This window comes from Rhinoderma darwinii, chromosome 4 (genome assembly GCF_050947455.1).
Source record: "Rhinoderma darwinii isolate aRhiDar2 chromosome 4, aRhiDar2.hap1, whole genome shotgun sequence".
Lineage (NCBI taxonomy): Eukaryota > Metazoa > Chordata > Amphibia > Anura > Rhinodermatidae > Rhinoderma > Rhinoderma darwinii.
The window spans coordinates 218,498,068-218,522,416 of record NC_134690.1 but is presented as its reverse complement, the minus strand read 5'-3'; the positions used below and the strand labels follow the sequence as shown (position 1 = coordinate 218,522,416).

At 42.2% G+C, this 24,349-nt stretch overlaps 1 protein-coding gene across 4 annotated transcripts in view; it reads left to right on the top strand.

Annotated features, from left to right (window-relative positions):
- The first annotated feature begins 785 nt into the window (after positions 1 to 785).
- FBXL4 (F-box and leucine rich repeat protein 4) overlaps positions 786 to 24,349 on the top strand; it is a 43,155-nt gene continuing 19,591 nt past the window's right edge. Inside the window, exons 1-5 of one of the 4 annotated variants that reach the window (XM_075864194.1) lie at positions 786 to 1,000; positions 2,763 to 3,358; positions 7,401 to 7,746; positions 14,291 to 14,338; positions 14,717 to 14,961. In XM_075864194.1, coding sequence (XP_075720309.1) covers positions 2,847 to 3,358; positions 7,401 to 7,746; positions 14,291 to 14,338; positions 14,717 to 14,961 — 1,151 coding nt within the window. In that variant the 5' untranslated portion in view covers positions 786 to 1,000; positions 2,763 to 2,846. The other 3 variants (XM_075864193.1, XM_075864195.1, XM_075864196.1) reach the window with 3 other exon arrangements.

Genomic DNA, 24,349 nt, shown 5'->3' with positions numbered 1-24,349 from the left:
CCAAAAAATTGGAAGCAGAACGCCTCCAAACATCTGCCCATTGATTTCAATGTGAAAAATGGCAATCTGTTCCAAAGGGCCGTTTTGAAAAACAGCCACGCAAAAAACGCCCGCAAAAAAGTGCATGTCACTTCTTCAGCCGTTTTTCATTGACTCTATAAAAAAACAGCTCCAAACACGACCGTAAAAACCGCTTCGAAAAATGCGAGTTGCTAAAAAAACGGCTGAAAACCGTATTTTCAGATGTTTTTTAATAAGTGTGTGAACATACCCTAAAACGTGGGTTTTCTGCTCCAAAATCAGCCAGAATATAAGCCGTGTAAGGGTATGTGCACAGACAAAATAAAAAACTTCTGAAAATACAGAGCTGTTTTCATGGGAAAACAGCTCCTGATTTTCAGCAACTCACATTTTTTGATGCGTTTTTTATGGCCGCTTTTGTAGGTGTTTTTATATAGTAAATGAAAAACGGCTGAAGCGACATGCACTTTTTCGCAGCCGTTTTGAAAAACGGCTGCGCGTCGGAACAGAGCACCGTATTTTTTGTAGGTGTTCTGCTTCCGATTTTTCATCCATTTTTCGGCCCGAAAACACTACGTGTGCACATACCCTAAACATACCACTAGAACTTCATAGTTCTGAAAACGGCCGTTTTTAACTGTCACGTGAATAGAGCCTATAAATCCAAAGCACAAGATGAGATACACAAAAGTGATCGACTCTATAACATTCCAGTGACCAATCACGACAAGTTGTCAGTAAAGCAGCCTCATCTCCGCAAACAACAGAGCCTGGAGACGGCTCCTTTAAATAAGATAAGCGAGCGCCATTCCCACGTCACTCAGAAGAGCGAACAGACACGCCCAAACATCAGTCATCACGTGCTTCCAGGAATGACCAATCATAGCCTCCCTCCTATGATCTAGTCACTTCTATTGCAAACCCCCTATTTGTACAGGTGCTCGGCATCCTGCACTGTCATTGGCTGCTGCTGAGTACGGTAGGCGGGCCTGGGAAATGTTTTGCAGGGTTAGTGCTTAAACTACTTCCGGTAGCCGGTGTGCTGTGCCGTTACTCAGCAGCTCTGTACCGGCTGGCTCGGTACAGCTGGAAGGTAACGGGAATAGGCAGTACGTCGTTGCTTAGTCCGGAAGCGGCAGCAGGCTTCCCGTGTAGTGTCAGTGGGAGAGGCTGTGTAAATAACTTGCTCTGTGCTTCTATTATTGCCGAGCAGGGCTTGTGATAAAGTCTTGTGAGTGGCGTGTGTTGTCGTTGGCTTCGTCCACGTATAGAGTTCTAGAAGGAAGAGTATGGCGTGGTAGAAGTACATATCATATGATAGTTTATAGAACTGCTGCAGTGACCCCATGGGTGGCACTCCTGGGTGACCGCTCATATGTGGGCTTCCTACAAGTACTCTGACTTCCATCTATTCCCCACAATAATAGGTTAATGACATCTATAAGATACCCCAACGAAGAGATATTAACGGGTCCAGCACACCTACTGGTTTACCCCACGTGCACCTACTTCTGTTATTTCTATGGGTGCCAACTACTAACACTCATCAAGGCAACCCCTTCTGTAAAGGTAACTGCCCGGGTGATCATCTGGTGGTGGCGCGCCTCCGACTCCAGACCATCAGCTGTCACCACCAGTGGACGTTCCCGAGAGGCCACGCGTGCCCCCTGTGGGTGGGTGGGTACAGCCTTGGCTTCATGGTGCAGATTACAGTAGACTAACTAGTATCATAATATTATTTATTTTTATAATGCCTTCAACTTCCAGTATTCAAGTAACACATTGTAACACTGACCAAGGACAGTTTGGTACAGCTTGCACTATGTTCACATGTTGCAGATTTTCAGTGCAGAATTTCACACTGTTTAATCTGGGAGAATTGACAGGATGATGCATGGGGGTAAGGTTCTCAAAACCACATCTAAATGTAGCGGGAAAGAAAAAAAATCCACAAGCAGTTCAGGGAATGAATCAGATTTATAAATCCACAGCATGTCAATTTTGTGGCAGGTCCACAGCAGATTTCACACTTTGCCGTTCACAGGGGGAGATCCGCAGCAAATCCACAGCAAAATCTGCTGCAAAATCCATCTGAATTTACCCTATAAGTAGCCTTAACGGTGGGAACACACAGCGTATACAGTGCGGATTTCTTTGCAGAAACTCCGCAGCCGAAAAAAACATCCATAAAGTGACCTGCGGTGCGTTTTTTTTTTTTTTTAAGCTGCTGTTCTGTTGCGGGTTTTCCCTAGTGAATTCAATGGGGAGGTAAGACACACAACAGAGCCACATATTGCAAATTTTGTGGTGAAAATGCTGCGATTCCCGGCCTCCTAGAATGATGTTTCATCCCACGTGACTGCTGCAAGTCCAATCAAAGGCTGCAGCAGTCACATGGATTACAGTCATCCCAGGAGGGTGGGCTGTGCGCAGAACAGAGGGATGCGTGACCATGACAATGCCTGGGTGGTAAGTATAAACTTTTCCTTCAGCATTTCCGCATCGGATATTCCGCCTGAAACACTGGACCACAACTCGGTGCGGTTTTTCTGGTGGAATTCCCTGCGTCTTCCAGGACGAATACGCGGTTTGCTTTTACGCAGTGTATGCGCCCTGTGTGTTCCTACTCCAATTGTTAATATGGTGGTTCTTATGTACTTGACACTTCATAGCTGCACATTAGGTGGTTTTAGCAGCAATACTTTAAGGTTTTAATCTAAACTCCGCTTCTTTTTCCGCAGGGATGCGTTTACCAGGTCATCTATCAGTTACTACAAGAAACAAGTTAGACCACTCCATTCACTGGTCCCGTCTGTTTGAGCTACATGTCGTCTTGGTTTCCCATGCTAACAGTCCTGAGCATGTTTTACTACATTTGCCTCCGCCGCCGAGCCCGGTTAGCTAATAGAGGGGAAATGATGAACAGTCGCAGAGCCATTGAATCCAACAGCCGCGCTTTGCCAATGTCCACTGAAGCTGTACAGTATTCCAAGGAGATTTTGGATTTCAGTTCCCACTATGGAAGTGAAAACAGCATGTCTTACACCATGTGGAATTTAGCAGGTGCTCCTAATGTCTATCCGAGTTCTGGAGATTTCACCCAGACGGCTGTATTTCGGACGTATGGAAAGTGGTGGCATCAAAGTGCAAACTCTGCCCTTCATTTCAAGAGAACATCACCAAGCTTCTTTAGTCAGGATTACGTAGAGCTTGCTTTTGAGGAGCCCGTTTATCCTATGGCGGTTCATATTCTTGAAACTTACCATCCGGGATCCGTTGTGAAGATTCTTGCTTGTTCTGCAAATCCCTACTCTCAGATCACTCCTACTGAAGTAAGGTAAGGTCGCTATGAGTTCCGACCATTGTTAATAAGCTATAAACGTCTGGATTCTAAATCGTTCTTTTTGTCGCAAAGGTTTTAGTAATGAATCCTATTGTTGATGCTAAGATTACTGCACAAAGTCTTGATACTGCAGTTTCTATGAGTTTCCTTTACTCATGGGAAACACTTGGGCTCGTATCAATTCTCATAGGACACAAAAATAAGGTAAATATATATGACTAGTTGATACCACTTATTGCTATTTTTATGTATCCAAGTCACTGGTATATAATAACATAGGTATAAACGTGTACATCATTTTGTTCCCCCCAACAAATTAATGGTGTACACATATAACCGACTAGAAGGAATTTCCAGTTTGTTTCCATAAGTTCACAAAGGCTCTTACCAAACAGTCATTATCATCAACATTATAAGTACAGTGTCCGCATAACCGAAAAATAAAAAAATTGGTGAAACGTACACAGAATGGCAACATCGCAAATGAACAATGCCCTGTACGCAACCTGGTTATGCAAATATAATGGCACCTTTTCAATGCTGCCGTCACTTGCTGGATGGCATGGAAATGGACAGCCACCGGCCTCTATTCTTAGTGGTCGCAGGATCGGTTGAGTCATGGAGGTACGTGCTGTTTTGCAGCTTGTACCACTGTGACAGGTTCCCTTTAACGTTCTGTTAATGTTGGCCACAAGGGGTATTTTGCCCCTGTGTAACCATTCTGGCATGGCTAATTTTGATGGTCCAGTAACTGGTGTTGTATGGGCCTGACCTACAGGACACCAGAGCGCTCATGCAGACTGTTTAGAATTAGTGCACGTTGTGACATGTCCAATATGCCAGCATTTTTGTAAAGCACTTTTTAAAATACAGATGTTTTTGACACTTTTTCGGCGTGTTTTTGAACTCCTTTTCTGGCGCCTATTTACGACTCCCATTAACTTTAAACTTCAATAATTAACTTGACCCATTTTTCTTTTAGCGGGAAGTCGTAATTTAAATACGCTAGCATAAAAAAAGAACTTGTATGTACTAATAGCGTGCTTGCCCGTTGATGTCATTGGAAGCTTAATCATCGTATTTTGGCGCTATACCAGTCAAATACACGCCGTGTCAACAGGTTCTTATAAAAACATTGTATTTTGCTTAACCACATCTATTTGTTGTGGTGTTTTTTTTTGTTTTTTTTTGCAAGACCTGTGTTCACATCTTTCTGAACCTCCGTCACATGCAGCGCTATTTTTCACGTCAAAACGACGGACACCTCAGCCGAATATGATGGACCGCATTGATGGTATCCGTCGTGTGACAGACTTGGCTATACTTTGTAGTTTCCTTTATAAACAAAAAACAAGATGCAAGTGTAAACACAGCCTAAATTGATCCAAACGAATGGGTATAAGTGTCTGTGCCAATTGTTACAACATTTTTTAAATATAATACCGAACATCTGGGATCTATTTTGTTTTTTTTCTTGCCTATAAATAACTGATCCTCCACCTATCAGGAGAATGGGGTTGCCCTAACCTCATTTCCATCAGTTGAGTTGACTAATGGCTGCTGCATAAATGGAGAGGTGGCTTGTGCATATTCAGAGCTTTTTCTGCATCGGAGACAGTTTAAGGAAACAGCTAAGCGAGTTTGCTTGGCTGTTTCCGCAACTTTTGTAGACGTCAGGCCACCGCTGTTCTCTTGATGCTGGACATTTATGGCATGTCCTGTAGAAATGCCATAATTATCTAAGATGGGAAAACCCCTTTAAGACACTTTAAACTACAACTTTCTCTATGAAAACTTCACCTGAGGTAGGATAGGGTCTGTACAGGAAGTTCATAACACATTGTCACTCATGAAGGCCCTTTAAAAAGTTGTTTTGAGCCTATACAGACGTTACTGATGCTATAATGCGCTAGCAATAGGTCGACCTTTTGGACACATTTTCACAGTTTAGAATTAATCTACATAAAAAGGTTGAGCAACTTAAATTCATTGTATTGCACCTGTTACAGCCTGTATTATAGTCTCACATTTCTGCACGCTTCAGAGCTGAAATCTAGCACTTCTTGCTGGTTCAGTGTCTGCACAGTATTCTAGCAGGTTTTATCTTTGCAGCAGATGCTGTACAGCAATCTGGTGTATGGAAAACCCACTCCCATTACATAATAGCATCTCCGCTAAACTGTTAGGCCCCATTCACACGACTGTAAAAAACTCTAACTGCGGATTGCAATCCGGTCCGCAATTACGGACCCGCCCGGTTCTATTGGCGGCGGACACCTTTTGGTCTCCCTACTGAAGGGTGTCCGTAGAACCATGCCGGGAATTATGGAGCATGTCTTACTTTTTCGATTTCTTATTTCTTTTTTTTACGGGGCCGTGCTACCATACTTTGTATGGGAGCATGGCACGAAAATGCAGTCGGCGGCTAACCGTGCTCCCAATCGCGGGACGTGATTACAGGCACGAGGCCTCAAAGAGTATCTTTCACCAATATTTGTGAGGTCACATGATCGACCAATCTGCTTCTAAATTAGGCGTAACCCATAATATTTAACAGAAGTCATTAAAGAGAACCTTTCACCTGCCCATACATGTGCAGCATGTAATAGGCAGGGATGCACAAGCCCTGTCTCACTTTACATTTTTTCCTATCCTCCTCCGTTATTTAGATATGGGTGCTGCATATGTAAATAACCCCCTAAATAACCCCCTGAATTGTCAATGGGGCGTGTAATTGGAAACGGGGCGTGTAACATCGCTGTGACACTGTCCAATCAGCTAAGGACAGTGTGACAGCTGCTTCTGCTGTGTGATCTCTCGAAAGATCACACAGTCTTGTCGTCCTTGTCTGCCGAGAGCTGAAGAGTGAGAGCATGCGCGCGCACAGCTCCGACGCTGCTGCCGACGATACTCCCGCCACCACGGAACAGAAGAATAACTCACATTTTTCTTCTTCTCTTCTGTTCCCTGGCAGGGGAGCGCGGCTACACGCTCTCCTCTCTCCAGCCCTTGTGAAGGAAAGACTAATCTCGCGCGAGAGATCACACAGCGCAAGCAGCTGTCACACTGTCAGTAGCTGATTGGACGGTGTCACAGCGATAGTAACACGCCCCCTTGCCATCTACATGCCCCATTGACAGTCCAGGGGGTTATTTACATTTCGGGCGCCAAATATTACGGCACCGATATCTCAATAACGGAGGGGGATAGGAAAATGGGAGACAGGGTTCGCAAATGTATGGGCAAGTGAAAGGTTCTCTTTAAATTCAGGACAGCAATGTAAATCACTGAAAGAAAATGGAGAATATATTCATCATATTGTTCAATGTTTGCTCCAAAGACACAGCATTAATGCCTTTTGGTAATAGATTCTCTTTTAATATGTCTGTGCCTGCTGACTGTTTCCAGTGACGACAGGGAGAATTGTAAATTCAGTTCTAGACTATAATTAATAAAGGCTTTGACTTCTAGATATTAAACACATATTGCATTGTATTTACAAAGTTGTTGAACTTTTTATGTAGTTAATAAAGGCGGAGATGCAGACTGTAAGGCCTCATGCACAAGACCGTATTTTTGCGACCACAATTTATCCACATTTTTGCGGATAAATTGCTGACCCGTTGTTTTGTATGGCCCCATACACACGACCGTGATTTACACGGATTGGTGCGGGGGCCGCAAATCCGGACCGCAAAAACTCAGGACAAGTCATTTTACGGTACGGATTTGCAGATTCACCAATACTAGTGAATTGTTGTGGATCCGTCAGTCCGGATGGCACACAGTAGCATGAAAGTTTTTTTGCTGTCCGACGGACTGCAAAACAAATACGGCCTTGTGCATGAGGCCTGAGGGATGGAAGCTGTCCGGTTACCATTTTTGACAGCATAGGTGGTCATTTCATTTGAGTAGTTTGTGCCCAGCAGTGAGATGACCGGGTTTAGAAAGGCCTGGTGTGATCTATAGTATGTATTGAAATCTATCAGTTATTATGAACAGGTGAAAGTGGTAATGTACTCTTCCTCGCTTCTAGATGGGAAACGATCTGGTCGGCAGAACCCACACGTGTTCATTCTCCTCAGGCTCGCCAGTTCACCCCCTGTATAAAAGAAATCGATTTCCCAACGAATCTCTTACGCCTGGAAACCAATAGCTCTCTTTTGGAATATTACACGGAGTTAGATGCTGTGGAATTACATGGTGTGAAAGAGAAGCCAATGCTTTCATTGAAAACCGTCACCATTGATATGAATGATTTGGATGAAGACGACTATGATGATAAAGATGGCTGCGGAATTGACTGCCTTACTAATCAGTTCAGTAGCGCCACCCTCAGGGATTGGACAAATAATGGCTATTTTGACAAGCTGCCTTATGAGGTAAGATTACAGGGAGTCTTTTTATCATGTATGTGGTGTTATGCCATTGACATTGTATTTAAAAATATTTCTACGGGGGAATGTGATGCTCATAAATCATACGTCAACAAAGCTACACTTGGGTTGCTGAAATAAAGGTAAGGGCTTTCTCGGAAGTTGATTTCAACTTTGCCAAAAAACATATTGTAAAATAATGGGTCATTTATAAAAAGTTTCCAGTGGAGAACTCATGTCATCGTATTCACCCCGCTGCCTCTACCTTCTGTTGCATGTGATTTGCCAGGGTGAACACAATTTAATGAAGACCTGTCACCAGGTTTCCCCTCTGGAAATAAAGACATTGTAGCACATTTGACCTGGAATCCAAACTATTCAATATCTTTTAAAGGGAATATATACTCAAGATTTTATTTCCTGATTAAAACGAGATAGTAAAACTTGTTTTTATTTTATTTTTTTATTTTTTTCTATTTTCTGTACATAATTATGGGGGCAGCCATCTTGCCTGAGCTGCTCTGTTAACAGCATTTAGAGATCTGCTTTACAACAGCCATGTGGACCATAGGAACCAGTGGGGGACCCATTGACTTCTGTGGGAGAATTTTCTAGGCATGCTCTGTGACCAGTTCAGAGGTCGTTGTGCATGGAGGGGGGGGGGGGGCGTGTCTATCACATGTTCTCAATGGTGGATCCTGTGTTATCTACACTTTATGGACAAAAGCATTGGGACACACCTAGGGCTGGGTGATTTTGCCAAAAACTAAAATCGAGATCTTTTTTTAACACTTTGGGCGTTTTCGATTTTGAATCTCGATTTTTTTTTTTTTTTTTTTTTTTTTTTTTTTTTTTTTTTTTTTTTCTTTTCTGTTTATCAAGAGATAATTTAATAAATTTTCTTTATATAAATAACTTTTTAATATATATTACTAGAATTGTAAGTAACTTCACAACTTTTAACCTTTGCAAATACTTTATCAGAGATACAATTGGAAAAATGTCTATATAATAGATTACAAATTCTGTGTTCCCCGACAGGGAACAAATTAACAGAATCTATAATCAATGATGCGCTGCGTGCACTAACATCCCTCTCTGCCCGTCACTACCTCAGCCGGTCTCCGACATTGCAGGCGAGAGCAGTGTAAATTGCTGCAGGGCCAGGCAGATAGTGCAGGCACTCTGGGGGCGAGATTACATTATCGTGTCTGAAGTGTGAGCGGGACCCTATACAGTATCGGCTACACTATGGGGTTTTAAATAAATGACGTTAAGGTCCGATTCACACGACCGTGGTTGGACCGTGAAAAACCGTTGGTCTGTCAGACGCCAGCCCGACCACGGTACGTGTGAAAGGGACTCTTGGCATCCTAGTCGTTTTGGGACATGACAGTGAAAATAGATGGCCATTAAAAACGGATCATTTGTCAGTTTTTCATGTCCATTTTGCATCAGTGTCTCCAAATTTTCATCCATTTGCCATCTGTTTTCATGGCTGCTAATAAAAAAATAAAATATGGATTTAATTGGTCAGGTTTTTTTTTTTTGGTCACAATCCCCTGAAAACACCAGTTTCCATGTAGATAGTGCCCACATATAGTGACTGCCCATGTAGATAGTGCCGCAATGTCCCTGTAGATAGCGCTCACATAGTGCCACACTGCCCACATATGGTGCCACAGCACCCACATCAGTACCACAACATCCACATGTATTGACAGTGCCACAGAGCTCACATGTAATGACAGTGCCCACTTAGTGTCACCCCCCCCCCCAATATAGTGCCACAGTGCCCATGTAGACAGTGCCACACCCCTAGCAGATAGCGCCCCACCCCCCTAGTAGATCGCTGCATCTCCTCCCTTTTTTGATCGAACCCTCCTTCCTTGTAGATTGCGCCGCTGTAGCTGCCACTACCAGCTGAATCCCCGGGCAGACGTGTTCGACTCTTTGGCCGGGGATTCCGCTCCTAGTGGGAGCTACAGCGGCGCAATCTACAAGAAGGGGTGGTGGTGGTGGGATATATACGAGGTGTCTCTGCTTCCCCACAGAACTGCTGTTCCAATGGAAAGCAGAGACAGGACAGGACGGGGCGGACCAGGCGGCGGGGCGGAGTTTCCACCTGCAGTACTACTCGACGGTGCCACTAAAGAATCATCGATTCTGTAGAATTGTGAATCCTTTGGGGCGAATAAATTGAATGAATTTGATCGCCCAGCCCTAGACACATCTCCTATATCCTTGTATTTAGGTGATTCATTCAGTCCCATTGTCACAGGTGTATAAAATCATGCAACCGTTTCTAATAGTCCATGATATTTCACGATCAACTGTAAGTGGTATTATTCCAAAGTGGAAGTGCTTCTGAACCACAGCAACTCCACCGTGAAGTGGACGACCACAATGTTATGGAATGGGGTTGCCGAGTGCTGAGGCGCACAGTGCATAAAAGTCGCCAACCCCCTGCTGACTCAACTGCAGAGTTCCAAATCTCCTCTAGCATTAACTTCTGTGCAAAAACTGTTTCATGGCATGGGTTTCCATTGCCAAGCCCTACATCACCAAGCCAATTGGCAAGCGTCGGATTGAGTGGTGTAAAGCACGCCGCCACTGGTCTCTAGAGCAGTGGAAACATGTTCTGTGGTGAATCACGCTTCTCTATCTGGCAGTCTGATGGATGAGTCCGGGTTTAGCGAATGCCAGGAGAATGTTACCTGCCTCACTGCAGTGTGCCAACTGTAAAGTTTTGTGGAGAGGGATAATGCTATGGGGTTGTTTTTCATGAGTTGGCTCCTCAGTTCCAGTTAAGGGAAATGCTTCAGCATACCAAGACATTTTGAACAATAGTATGCTTCCACCTTTGTGGGAACAGTTTGGGGAAGGCCCTTTTCTGTTCCAGCATGACTGTGCCCCAGTGCACAAAGCAAGGTCCATGAAGACATGGTTGGGTGAGTTTTTGGTGTGGAAGAACTTGACTGGTCCGCACAGAGCCCTGACCTCAACCCCATCAAACACCATTGGAATGAACTAGAACAGAGATTATGAGCCACCCAATGACCAAAAAGAATTTTCAGTTATTTTTAAACGTCGCATTTCAAAAGCCATAACTTTTGTTATTTTTCCATAGATATAGCAGTGTGAGGGTTTTTTTTGTGGGACCAGTTGTATTTTTTGACTGGTACCATTTTGGGGAACATACAATTTATTGACTTTTTTGGGGTGTAATGTCGTTTTTTAGTTTTATTTTTGACGGCGTTCACTGTGCGGGTTAAATTTTTTTTATGGTTTTATAATTCAGGTCGTTACAAACGCAGCGATACCAAATATGTGTAGTTTTTTTTCATCGTTGAGAAAAATGTGTTTTTTAATTTTATTATTGAAGTGTAGCTAAACGTTCGACAAACTTCTGACATGTCAGAAGTTTGTATTGGTGGGGGTCCGAGCACTGAGACCCCCATCAATCGCTAGAACGAAGCAGCTGAAGCGTTCGTGTGAGCACACTGCTGCTTCGTGTCTGTTCGGCTATTTCCAGAAATAAATGTATCATGTACGGACTCAATAGAAAGTCTATGAGCACGTGCTCCGCTACATCAGCTTTCCGGAAAAAGCCGGACAGAAACGAAGCAGCTGAGCGCTCACACGAACGATTCAGCTGCTTCGTTCTAGTGATTGGTGGGGGTCTCAGTGCTCGGACCCCCACCAACACAAACTTCTGACATGTCACTATGACATGCCTGAAGTTTGTTGAACGTTTAGCTACACTTTAATAATAAAATTAAAAAACTAATTTTTCTCCACTATGAAAAAAAACTACACACATTTGGTATTTGGTCTCCGTGCTCGGGCCCCCACCAATACAAACTTCTGACATGTCACTATGACATGTCAGAAGTTTGTCGAACATTTGGCTACACTTTAACTTTAGTAAACTATTTTTTTACTTTTCTTTTTTAATTTTTATTTTAGTCCCACTATGGGACGGTACTGAGCAATTATTTGATCGCTTTTATAATACACTGCAATACTTCTTTGTGGCAGTGTATTTTGCCTGTCAGTGCAAAACTGACAGCCATTCTATTAGGCCCTGCCTTTTGAGTTTTATTTTTTTATTCAACTTTTCCTTGTTTTACATTCGGGGCAACCGCTTTAAGCACTTATGTCATGCTCACCGGATGAAAGATACCAGTTCCAAATTTAGGACTTTCAGGAGAATATGAGGTTGATTCATTGCTGCCGCATTCTCTATTTACTTCAACGGATAGACGGCCGCTCCAATTGCATGTGCCATTTGGAAAATAAAAGTGGTGATCAAACTGTTTCCTATTGACCACTCCCTTTTCATGTAAAGCACACCATTTATTTATTTTAAATGAAAGTTGAACATATTGGTAGGAGATCTGTTAGTTTATATACATGGTACTCCCATGTTAGCAAGGTCCAATACTAAATATACCTGACCAGCAATGTCTAGCTTTAAAGCAGTTGTCTCGTGACAGATGTTTCTGGCATCTCGCAGTGCTACGCTGTTTCCGTACCTCCCATTCACTTCACAGTTCAGCTGTTTCTGGAATCCCGTCCTTCTCTGCACTGATTCTTCGACTGGATGAGGCGGCCACCTATACTAGGCGGAACTTGGTTGGGGGACCCCATTCGGGAGATAGATGTGGGTCCCACCTCCTGAGATTTATGCCTATCAAGACATTTATGGTATATTCTGTAAATATGCCATCAATGTCTGTCATAAGACAACCCCTTTCTAAAATAAGAAATTTGTTTGGTGTTTGCCATTTATTAGGAAGGAAAATGTTGCATGTTACCATTAAAAACCAAAAACGTTGGTCCTTTTTGACATATTTCTGGTTGGCACATGTAATCTAGCTGCCACTGTGTTCTGGAACTTGGCAACAATGGTTACAATACCAGAATGTAAATACTGTATACCACTGCAGCATTTAAAAGCTATTTTCTGCTAAGTTATTCAGCTGAATCTACTGAAGAACTGTTTAAATACGATCTGTCACCAGATTTTACAATACAAACTGCATACATTATAAGAAAGATCTCGAAGACCCACTGCACACGACCGTACCCATATTTGCGGCCGTCTTCCTGTAATCACGGACAGTGGACAGCCACCTGCATTTGCGGGCTGTGCTCAATATTAAAGTATGGCAGCACGGTCTGTAAAATGCAAAAAATAGTACATGGCCTATCTTTTGCGGAGCCTTTCTATGACACTGACACCTACCCGTAAATATATGGAAAAGTGTCCGTGGGCAATAGAAGTGAATGGGACCGTACGGATGAATTCTACGGTCGTGTGCATGGTGCCGAAGACCTGATACTTAATGTTTTCCTGCTTGATATTTAAATGCTGAAATCTCACATATACTTAGTAAAAGCTGCAGTCTCCTGGCTCTGCAGTAAAAAAGCATCAGAAACTGTAATTACACACGAAGGGCCAGTTCACATGGCGGATTTTGCGTGGCAGGTACTGCCGTAGAATCCGCTTGCGGAACTATTCCTGCCAGACGGCAGGAAGATTCCTCCCTCCCATTGACATAAATGAGAGGTTTGGGCGGAATCCGCCCGAAGATCGAGCAGGGCGCCTCTTTTTTTCCCGATAGCTGAAATAAGCCGCTAGCAGGAAAGTTAAGTGTCCAACTCTTATTGAAATGAATGGGAGCCGGAATCTGCCAAAATTCTTCCTTGAGAACATACATAGTTTCTCACTGCAGAGCCAGGGAAACTGCAGCTTGTACTCAGCAGGTGTGAGATCTCCGCATGGTGCGGGGGAGGGGGGGGGGTCACTGTTCGGAGCTTGTTAGCTTTAGGTGGGAGGAGATTGAGATTACATCGTTCATATGCTTGGTCTCCTAAAATGTTCATTTTAATATTAAGCAAAAAAATGTAGAAAATCTGTGTGGCTGTATAATCCTTAAATTAGGTACATCGACCTCATCCGGTCTAAGAAATCTATTTAATAATGTAAGCGGTTTGTATTGGGAAATTTGACAGATTTTTCTCTTTTTAAATGAAGCTATAAACCTTGTAGAAATTTAGCCTTAGGGCTCCTTCACATGAACGTAGCCCACCTCGGACGTGAAAAACTGCCTTTTCCACGTCGAAGGTGGACCCATGGGGGACGTGTTGCGCTGATTCCCTTTTGAGAGGTTACCTATAAAAATCTTTCGATATTAAAGGGACACTCCGGCCCTAACTAGACTTTCCCATGTGTACCATTATGATATTCCATGTGTCCGTCTCTCACCTATTATTTTTTGTGCTGCTTCTATCTCTATATATCAGTTGGTTGCTTAGCAGCAGTGTGAATCAGGCTCGGTGATACTCTTTCTCTACTTGAGTCTATGTGGAGCTATGAGTCACCCATCACAGGCTTCAGCAGTTCCTGTACCACACTAGTTTTGCACGGGTGGGGAGGTCATAAACTTTTATGATCAGCCACCACTGATACTTACACACCTGTATAATGTAGAAGAATATAGTGTAGCCTTTCTGTATACTTATGGTTTTTCATCTTATTTAGGAGAATAAAGAGAGAATGATAATACGTGTCCTCCAGCATGCAGAAATGGTATGTTCTTTAGCTGGTCATGTGATGTTGTGCTGAAGCACCATGGGATTGATAGCAAAGCAGAGCGGAAGAGAAAGCTGGGGAAAACTAAGAATTAACATGGAGGTATTTTTAAAGCACAGACAAGGCAGCAGTTCAATAAATAAGTACAGAATATATAAAAGAAGTGTAGAATGTGGTGGTAGGGAATGCAGACATGGAAAGTTATGTTACCACTGGAGGTCTTCTTTAAAGGAGATCTGCAAACACTGATGGCTGGTAGAATAGAGCTCTATTTGGCTAACAAATCCCATATACCATACACCGTGCAGTGTCTACTGAGAAATGTACTTTAACACCTGTACTTTTTTTTTTTTTATTATATTTTTTTCCTTGTAGCTAATCCAGTTGATCATTAGCCACTTATCACTTCCAGACTTGTGTCGGCTGGCACAGACTTGCAAGCTCCTGTACCAGCATTGCTGTGATCCTCTTCAGTACACCCACTTAAGTTTACAGCCTTATTGGGCCACTCTGACTGATGCTTCTTTGGAGTATCTCTTGCCTCGATGCACACTAGTCCAATGGCTGAATCTGTCCTGGACTGGAAACAGAGGCTTTATCACTACCTCAGGATTTAGCAGGTAATTGAAGTTAACTTCTTAATGTACTTCAGAAAAATCTATGGCTGGTGATACAAAGGCAGGGCTACAACTTTTTATCTAGAAATTGGATACATGGTTTCAGGGTATAACTAGATAAGATGACTAAGACAATTCAAGAAAGATGTTAAGTTGGGACAGTATTTCCGCACTCTCCATGCAAATGACATTGACCCTGCCACACACCGTTAAGTGGGCAAGTTGTACTCCTAGAGTTTTATTATCTAAGTGTTTAACAATGGGACACAAATAGATCATAGGAATTACTTCCACTGTGTTAATATCTGGTGTACGTTCCCTCCTCTTCAGCAGCCATCTTTGAAAATGTGCATAACGGAGATGACTTACAGGTGGGAAGAAGGACGACGTTGCTTGCTGTGGTTTCCGTATCTGCTCTGTGTGATCACCAGCTTCCTCTCGCTGTCATTATTCTTGCTGTTTCTCATTTTTCAAGAGGGTTACAGCTGCGCTCACTCATCTGTGGAACAACATTTTTACAATAATACAATAGTAGGTGGGCACCTTTGTGGGTTCAGAACAGAGAACCTTGAAGGATATATGTACTGCAGAGAGAGCACGGTGTCAATTACTTTACATCATTATCTATGGTATAACCCTTAATTACTTTAGCTAGAGTAACCCGCGCTGGAAGGATTGGTTTTATTTTCAGTAATAGAATTTCGGGGTTGGCAGCAGGTCTTTACAATCCGGTCTGGTCGGAACTTGTCTCGGTATATAGAGAAATACAGAAAAGGGGGTAAGAACAGCGCCTGTAGTTTATGCTATTAGCCATATAAAGAGTTAGTACTTACACAATCCCGTATTGGAAAATCTGCTCGTCTGGTTTTCCTGGACCTCGCTGTTTCATCTTCTCCTCTGGGTGTGGTTGAGATTACCAGAAAGATATCCAAAGTATCTCCATAGTAAATTACGTTTTTTTTTATTTTAAACTTTTTAAAAGATATAAAAGAGCTCGATGTTTTGCAATACACTGATTGCATCCTCAGGAGTCTGACCGCAAGTTGAAATGGTGGTCTCTTAAATAGTACAAAGGAAAAGAGGGAGGAGTTAACATAATCCCACCGTTTTTTTGCATATAAACCGTATAAAACACTATATAAAGAACTATAAAAAGCATAAAACTATCATAGGATCAGAGAAATGGGTATAGTCCCCTCCATGTAATGAAATTATACATAATATACAGATTGCAAACTGTAATGTAAAGCCATTCATGTATTGGCTCATGTGCTGTCGGCGCGTGCGCCAACTTTATCGCACTTCCCTTTACAGGCCACAAGTTGTATTACCTATGATCCCTGTAACATGCTGGATAAGGGATCTACCTACAGTTTTTATACTGTTTTTACTCTATTTTGATACAAATTTATACTCCTTTTAGATGGTGTATAAATTTTGTATTAAAAAATAGTATAATACCTGGAGGTAGATACCTTATCTAGCATATTACAGGGATCGTAGGAAATATAAGTTATGTGGACCGTAAAGAGAAGTCTAATATATTCGGCGTATCCTTTTATACATATTCTATCTTCCTCTGAGAAGCTGGAAAGTAGTAACTTCTTATTGGTAGAGCAGTGGGTCTGTGCCTAAACATATTAGGTTATCAGACCAATCAGGGCTGCGGTGTAAAGCATGGGAAAAACAAGTGGAGAAAGAACCTTTTAACCTCCAATAGAAGTCATTCTAGATTCAATAAACGAAATAAAATAGGATCCGTGATCTTAGACACCTTTTATATCACGTATCAGGAGACTAAAAGAGAAAATAGACACAGCACTCCATAGCATAATACTGTGCGAGAAGGGTATATCAATAGCTCTCATCTGCGGTTATAGTGCCAGTTGGACACAATAACGTGAAAAGTGGATTAGTGCCAAAGCAACTCTGCTGCTGCTCTACCTGTTCTGGATCTGTACTGGCTGTACGTCCATAGAAGTTTGTAGATAAAATAGTACAGGTTTTTAATGTGCTGCAGATCCAAGAAAATACGGTCACTGGTGTAGTTAAAAGTGCTTTATTCAGGTACTACGTGTTGCAGCTCCGGACCAAAGCCTTCATCAGGTAAAAGCAGCAAAAATGTTTGCAGAGTGGTGGATTGTCTTTGTGATTTTTGGTCTACTCGGCAAGGAGTTCTGAAGAATGGGGCCATTTAGTAAAATGGGCCAGTGACGGTTCAGGATGTCCGTGATAGTTTTGTGTCCCGCATTGTAGGTGGTGATAAAGTTGTGATTACGGTCTGTACTGGACTGAGATTTCTTGGTTTGGGGCAGGCACTTCTCTTGCGTAAGTTTACTAGATTTTTAATAGGCTTGTTTAAATTTCTTTGTCGGGAAATTTATATCCGCAAATGGTCAAAGATCATTTTGGCCTGCTCCCTAAAGACCCGGATGATGGAACCGTTCTTTCATATTCTCTTAAATTGCCCAAAGGGGACATTTTCTGTCTATACTGGGTAATGGGCGCTTTGGAAGTCCCAAATAGCTATTGATGTCCACTGTCTTGAAATAGGTACGGTGCTCGTATGGACCTTCCCCTTGAATTTTTAGTTACATTTATGTCCAGATAGTCAATACTACTAGATGCGTGTTTGTGTGTAAAAGAAAAAGCTGAAATCAGTGTCGTTCAGGGTTTGGATGAATACTTCTGCATCCAATGCGCTACCAGTCCATATAAAGAAAAGGTTGTTAATGTGTCAACTGTAAAGGGCAATGTACTTCATATATTTATGTATGTTTGAGTATGTGCTTGTCCTCAATCAGGCCCGTATGTAGATTTGCATAAGCGGGAGCCCATGGCGCATCCTCTTGTTTGCGTGAATGGAGTTGAATTGACAGAAAAAATATTATGGTGCAGGATGTATGAAATGCCCACCAGAATCTGTTAGTGTAGGCGGTATAGATTCTAAGGAAAGAAAATGTTCTATAGCTGCAAGGCCGTTTTGTTGGGGAATGTTGGAATATAGAGCAGATACATCTGCTGTGCGGAAAGAAATTGTAGAAAAATTGATGGGTTTTGTTAAGATTGCGGAGGCCATTAATCAGCTGTGTTGTATCTTTGAGGTATGATGGTAGCGGTAACCGTACGACTAGTTTCTGCCGGTGCGGGTCTATAAAGTGCAATCCGGTCCGTACATGATGAAGGCTCCGGTCCGGACCAGCAACGCATATTACCTGAATATAGCACTAACATGGATCTGTTTACTATTTAATCTATTTTATATCACATATGGAAGATTTGTTCTCCCATACATCTTTTTAAATCAAAAGGAGGATAGGAGCACGGCTCAAGGGAGAGGGGAAGCATTTCCTTAAATTTCGGTAGGAAATTTTCCCCCTTTCCTGTTTACCTCAATTTTGATCTTCCCTTTGACCTAAATAGACTAATGGGAGAATGGAACCCCCTTAATGAAGCAGAGGTAAAGTGTTACCAGCACTGAATTAAATGCATAGCATGGAAACATAACCTTGAGATGGTCATTTCTGTATAATTACACTTTCTTTAGGGCAGGGTCACACACACCGTTTTGGTCAAAAGTGGATCCAAAAGGAAGGAGACTGATACATCCCCTTTCTTTTGTGTGTGGCTTAAAAAACGAACCCAATAACTGCGTCAAATCTGTGTGCGTGTGTACCTGGCCCAAAAAATGAATTCTGATGAGGTACAGGGTAGGTCACCATGACGCCTCCATGCTACTTTGACGTTTTGGATTAAGTAAGAGACCCTTATTCTCTAGGCCTCTCTCTTTTTATTTATTTTTTTGCTAAGCCCTTAATTCTGTTTCTCATTGACATGCTAAATATAGCCATATTCTGTTTCACATATGTGCATTACAACAAGTGGCTAATTGGTCACAAAAGAACTTGTTAACCATTTCATGTTACGTGTGAAAATATCCTTCTTCCTATTTAATTAAACCCTCTGGGCTGCATGTAAAAAGGCTGGCTCCATTTTTTAATAGTTTTGTGCAGACACCAAATTTGCTTCAATGACCGTTTAGAGTACAGCATCATTCCGGGCATGTATCACTGGCAAAGCTCCTGGACTCCGCCAGAGGCAATGACATAATAATTAAAAATCACATCACTCTTAACAAAATGTGCAACAGCGATTATAATTTAATAGACTTTCTAGAAGATTTTGTAAAAGTTTAACCACCTTGCTATTTTCAAACCCCCTCATCCTCCAGCTAAATAATTTGACACACATTTTTTCCACTAGATTTGCAGTGTGCATACACAGTACACTGCTTCGGGCATGTAAATATCCAGAGGCTAGGCTGAAGGTAATTTAACTTATTGATGATGTTATTTATTGGTGAGCTATATGTCATTTGGCATAAATATATACCCAGCTGTATTTATTTTTTTTGAACATTTATAATCTAGAACATCAAACTTCTATGAGGGAGACTTAATAATACCATTATCGCAGGTTTCTGGTGTAATTGCATTAAAATGACATTCCTTCCACTCCACGTTTTTGATGGGCCACTTTCACTCGAACCTTGTTCAGCCGATAGTTATTACTTACGTTTCTGTTTTATTTCTAATGTTACAATTAAATCACATGTTCGTTTTTTTTTGTTTTTTTTTAAAGCACATTTTACCATTAAGATCTAGAATTAATCTACATTAACAGTTAAAGGCGTTATCCCATGTCAGACATTTACAACATATCCACAGGATATGCCATAATTGTCTGATAGATGCAAGTCCCAGCTCTGGGACCCGCACCAATCTCAAGATTGTGATTTCCCCGTCCTTGCCTGGTGAGATTGTCACTGGCCACCGCTTTCAGCGGAATCGGTGCAGAGGTGGTCAAGCTCGCTGAGCTACGCTGTTTTTGTATCTCACATAGAAGTAAATAGGGGATACGGAAACTGCCTAACACAGCGAGCTCGGCTGTTTCCGTAATGCCGGCCACTTTGCCACTAAGTGCCCGTCTGGGTGCGGTAGCCAGCGGCCATATTACTAGGCAGGGTTGGGGATAGCATACATATCCTTTGCATATGCCACAAATGTTTGAGATGGGAATACCCCTTTAAGTAATGCAATCTGTTTGTAAAGTTACTCACATTATATAGAACTGTCGGTATCAATAAAAATAATTGAAGGCGACATTACACTGATCATTGTTGCTCCATTTTCCTTCTTTTCCTATACCCACAATTTATATATCCTGAGTTACAGCATGTAAATTCAAAGCTCAAATGTCAGGCATTCCCTGCAGGCTTATTATCTGCACAAAGCTTGCTCTGGTGATTTGCATTTTGGGAAGTCTGATCCTCACACCAGGCGCTCTACAGGAATCTGATGTACTGTAGGAAAATGTAATGGTATGTTCACACGGAGTGTTTTTGGCTGTTTTTTGGGCCGAAATCACGAGTGGCTTAAAAAAACAGCTGAAAATCAGGAGCTGTTTTCCCTCAAGCAGCTTCCGTATTTTGAGACGTTTTTTTATTTTGTGTGCAAGAGCTTGGCTAAAATGTTAGGGATAGGCCTGACAACAAGGTCGTTGATTTTAGCAGGAGTGATTCGGTTAATAGCTCATACTTGGTGTTCTGTTTTGTTTTTTTGCTTTTTATTAGTTTTTTTAATTTAATTTGAGAAAAAAAAGAAAAGATCACAATGCCTATTCAACAAAAAGTACATGATTAAGTAGATGTTTCAACAAAGGATTCACAATACTCATGATCGCTTTATACTCGGATCTCATTTCGTGTTGTGTAACAAGTCACATAGTGGCCTCAATGATCAGCAGAACTGGTATTTTAAATTCGATGTATATGATAATGAAAAATTGAAACCGTAGAGGGGAGACCAATCGTTGCAGCCACTTTGCTGCCAAAAACCGCAATAGCATGCGATTTAGCAATGCTCATTTATGTTTGCGTGGTATCTACAGTTAAGGATGGAATCACACATGCCGTTTTTAACCCCTTAAAGACCAGGTCAATTTGAGAGTTTCATTTTAGGTTTTTCCTTCCTGCCTTCCAAAAGCCATAACTTTTCTATTTCTTTGTCGACCCAGCCATATTAGGGCTTGTTTTGTGTGGGACAAGTTGTAGTTTTTCATGGCACCATTTATTGTACCGCACAATGTACTGGGAATCTGTAAAAAAAAATATTTGTGGGGTGAAATGGGCAAAAAACAGCGATTACACCATTTTTTGGGGGGTTTTGTTTTTACGACGTCCATCAGGTGGTAAAAACTACATATTTACCTTATTCTACAGGTTGATACGATTACGGCAATACCAAATTTGTTTTGTTTTATGTTTTACCACTTTTAAAAATAAAACTATTTGCTAAAAAAAAAATGGTTTTCGGTCACCATATTCTGAGAGGCAGAACTTTTTTTTATTTTTCCATCAATTTAGAGATGTGAGGGCTTAAATTTTGCGGGGCAAGCGGAAGTTTTCACCGATACAATTTTGGGGTACATGTGGCTTTTTGATCACTTTTTACTCCTTTTTTTTTTTATTGGAGAGCTGAGCTGACCAAAAAACTGCAATTTGCATTATATATATATATATTTATTTTGTGTCGTTCACCGAGCGGGTTAAATAATGCTATATTGTGATAGTTCGGACTTTTACAGACACGGCAATACCGGTTATGTTAACTTGTTTATTTTTATTTTTTTACATTGATTTTTTTTTTTTACATTGATTTAGGGAAAAAATTGGAAAAAGGATTGTTTTTTTTTAAACTTTTAATATTTCATTTTTTTTGGAATGTTATTAAAATCTTTATTTACATTTTAACTTTTTCTTTTTTATTAGTCCCCCTAGGGAACTTGAAGCAGCGTTGGATCGCTTGCATGTATATATATATGTATTGCAGTATATCGTGATACTGCAATTCTGCCAGAGTCAGGGCTTCAAAGGAATATAAAGATGGCAGACCTGGGGGCCTTTATTAGGCCCCCAGGCTGCTATAACAACCACTGTAACCAGCCAATTGTGCCGCGGGGGGCGCGATGGCGTGTTTGAGGGGGCGCCCCCCTGATTCTAACAATTTAAATGCCGCGGTCGCGATTGACCTCAGCATTTAAGGAGTTAAACGGTCGGAATCAAAGTGATCTTTGATTCCGCCCGGTGCAGTGTGGTGTCAGCGGTGTAACGCAACAGTCACTCGCTGTGTATGGAGCAAGCTCCGCACGTGAGCCCGCTCCATACTTCCCCTTAACGGCTGCCGCATACCAGTACGTGACATGTCGTTAAGGGTTAATACAGTTTGAGAAGCTTTTTTTATTTAGCAAAAAACAGTGGATCCAACGAATTCCTTCCTTTAGCCCTTATGCACACGACAGGGTTTCCCGGCAGTGTGACGGCTGTCACGCGGCTGCAGTAGGAACAATAAAACCCTAATAGGGCTACTTACAAGACCAATTTTTTTGACGGCCTGGGAAACCCGGCCGTCAAAAAATGGGACATGCCCTATTTTCGGCCGTTCTCCCGGCCCCCATAGAAGTCTTTGGGGCCGGGTAATACACGGCCATCACTTGAATGTGCTCCAAGTGACGGCTGTGTCTTCCGTCGCTCGCTCGCTCTCCTCACAGTGCATGTGAGGAGGAGGAGGGTATTTTTTTGCTCCCTGTAGGAGCGGAATCCCCAATCCCTGGCCACAGTTTCGGCAATGCTGTGGCCGGGGATTGGGGATTCCGCTCCAGCAGAAGTCCCTGCCTTCACTGTCCATATATGGACACCGTGACGTCAGGGACTTCTGAGGCGGAATCCCCGCCGCTGTGGCCGGAGATTCCGATCCAGGAGAAGTCCCTCACTTCACTGTCCATATATGGGATAGGGGGTGACTGTACAAGGGATCTGTGTAGCACTACCTACAGGGTGGCTGTGGCATTGCCTACAGGGTGGCTGTGGCATTGCCTACAGGGGGGCTGTGTGGCATTGCCTACAGGGGGGCTGTGTGGCATTGCCTACAGTGGGGCTGTGTGGCATTGCCTACAGTGGGGCTGTGTGGCATTGCCTACAGTGGGGCTGTGTGGCATTGCCTACAGTGGGGCTGTGTGGCATTGCCTACAAGGGGGGCTGTGTGGCATTACCTACAAGGGGGGCTGTGTGGCATTACCTACAAGGGGACTGTGTCCACTACCTTCAGGGGAGTTGTGGCAGTAGCTACAGAGACCAGTGTGTGGCATTCTCTACAGAGGGAAGTGTGTGGCAAAAAAATGTACAAATTAAATTCATCCGATTTTAAAACGGAGAAGGGAAAAAACGGGTCAAAATCGGCCCTTTAAAAACGGCAACACGGCCCGGAATGGATGCAAAACGGTCAGGAAAAACGGCCGTTTTTATCGGCCGACACTCACACCCTGTCGTGTGAATAAGGCCTTAGGTTAGAATCATACACGTGCTTTTTATTGCAGTTTTTGGCCCAGTATTTTTAGACAAACACAGAAGTGGACACAAAAAAAAGGAGACGTATGAGTCTTTTCTTTATACCTTCACTTCCTCCTTCCCTTTTGGATCCACTTCTGGCATTGGTTAAAAAAAAATTGCATCAAAACAGTATGAGATCCTGGCCTTAGGATAAATTCACAAGGGCCGGATTAGCTGCGTGAAAACTGCAGTAAATCTGGCCCAAATTCGGCAGAAAATTCCAACTGAAAGTCTGCACCAAATAATGTTTTGATTCAATGCATATTTTCGGCCAGATTTGCCGCTACAGAGAAGAGGTAATTAAAAATAAAATTAAAAAAAAACTACTCTCTTCCCCTGGCACTTCTGTAGAGACGCATCCCTGTTCCCCCGGCTGGTCTGTGATTGGCTGCATCAGTTACCTGGGATGAAACGTCATCCTAGGCGGCTGGATTAACAGACCTGTGATGCAGATTTAAAATTCATAGCATGTTACTTTATCTTGCGTTTCCGTCTCAGAATTGTTTCTGACAAATGTTTTTTTTTTGTTTTTTTTAAAACACACCAAAATCTGCAACATAAAATCTGCACAGCATAAGTTTTGAATCAAAATGTAAAATCTGCATCTAGAAACCCATAAAAACCCCACAATATTAAGTGCAGAATTTAACTGCGGAATTACCTGCGGTTATATGCGGTTTTGATGCATATTTTGTGTGTCGAATTCTGCAACGTGTGCACATAACCTTTAATGTGCATAGTTCCTGGATTATCCAGTCTCTTCCATATCTTTTATTTTTTTTTAAAGGTATGTGCACCTAACAACTGTTTATCGGAGGACTTCTGTTGGTTTCAATTTATAATTGGTCAGTCAGATAGAATTTATTTTTTTTCACTGCACTATTCCTCCTGCCATGGGCACCAGAAACAAGACGGAAAAGATCTACAAGGCCAGTGTGAACAGAG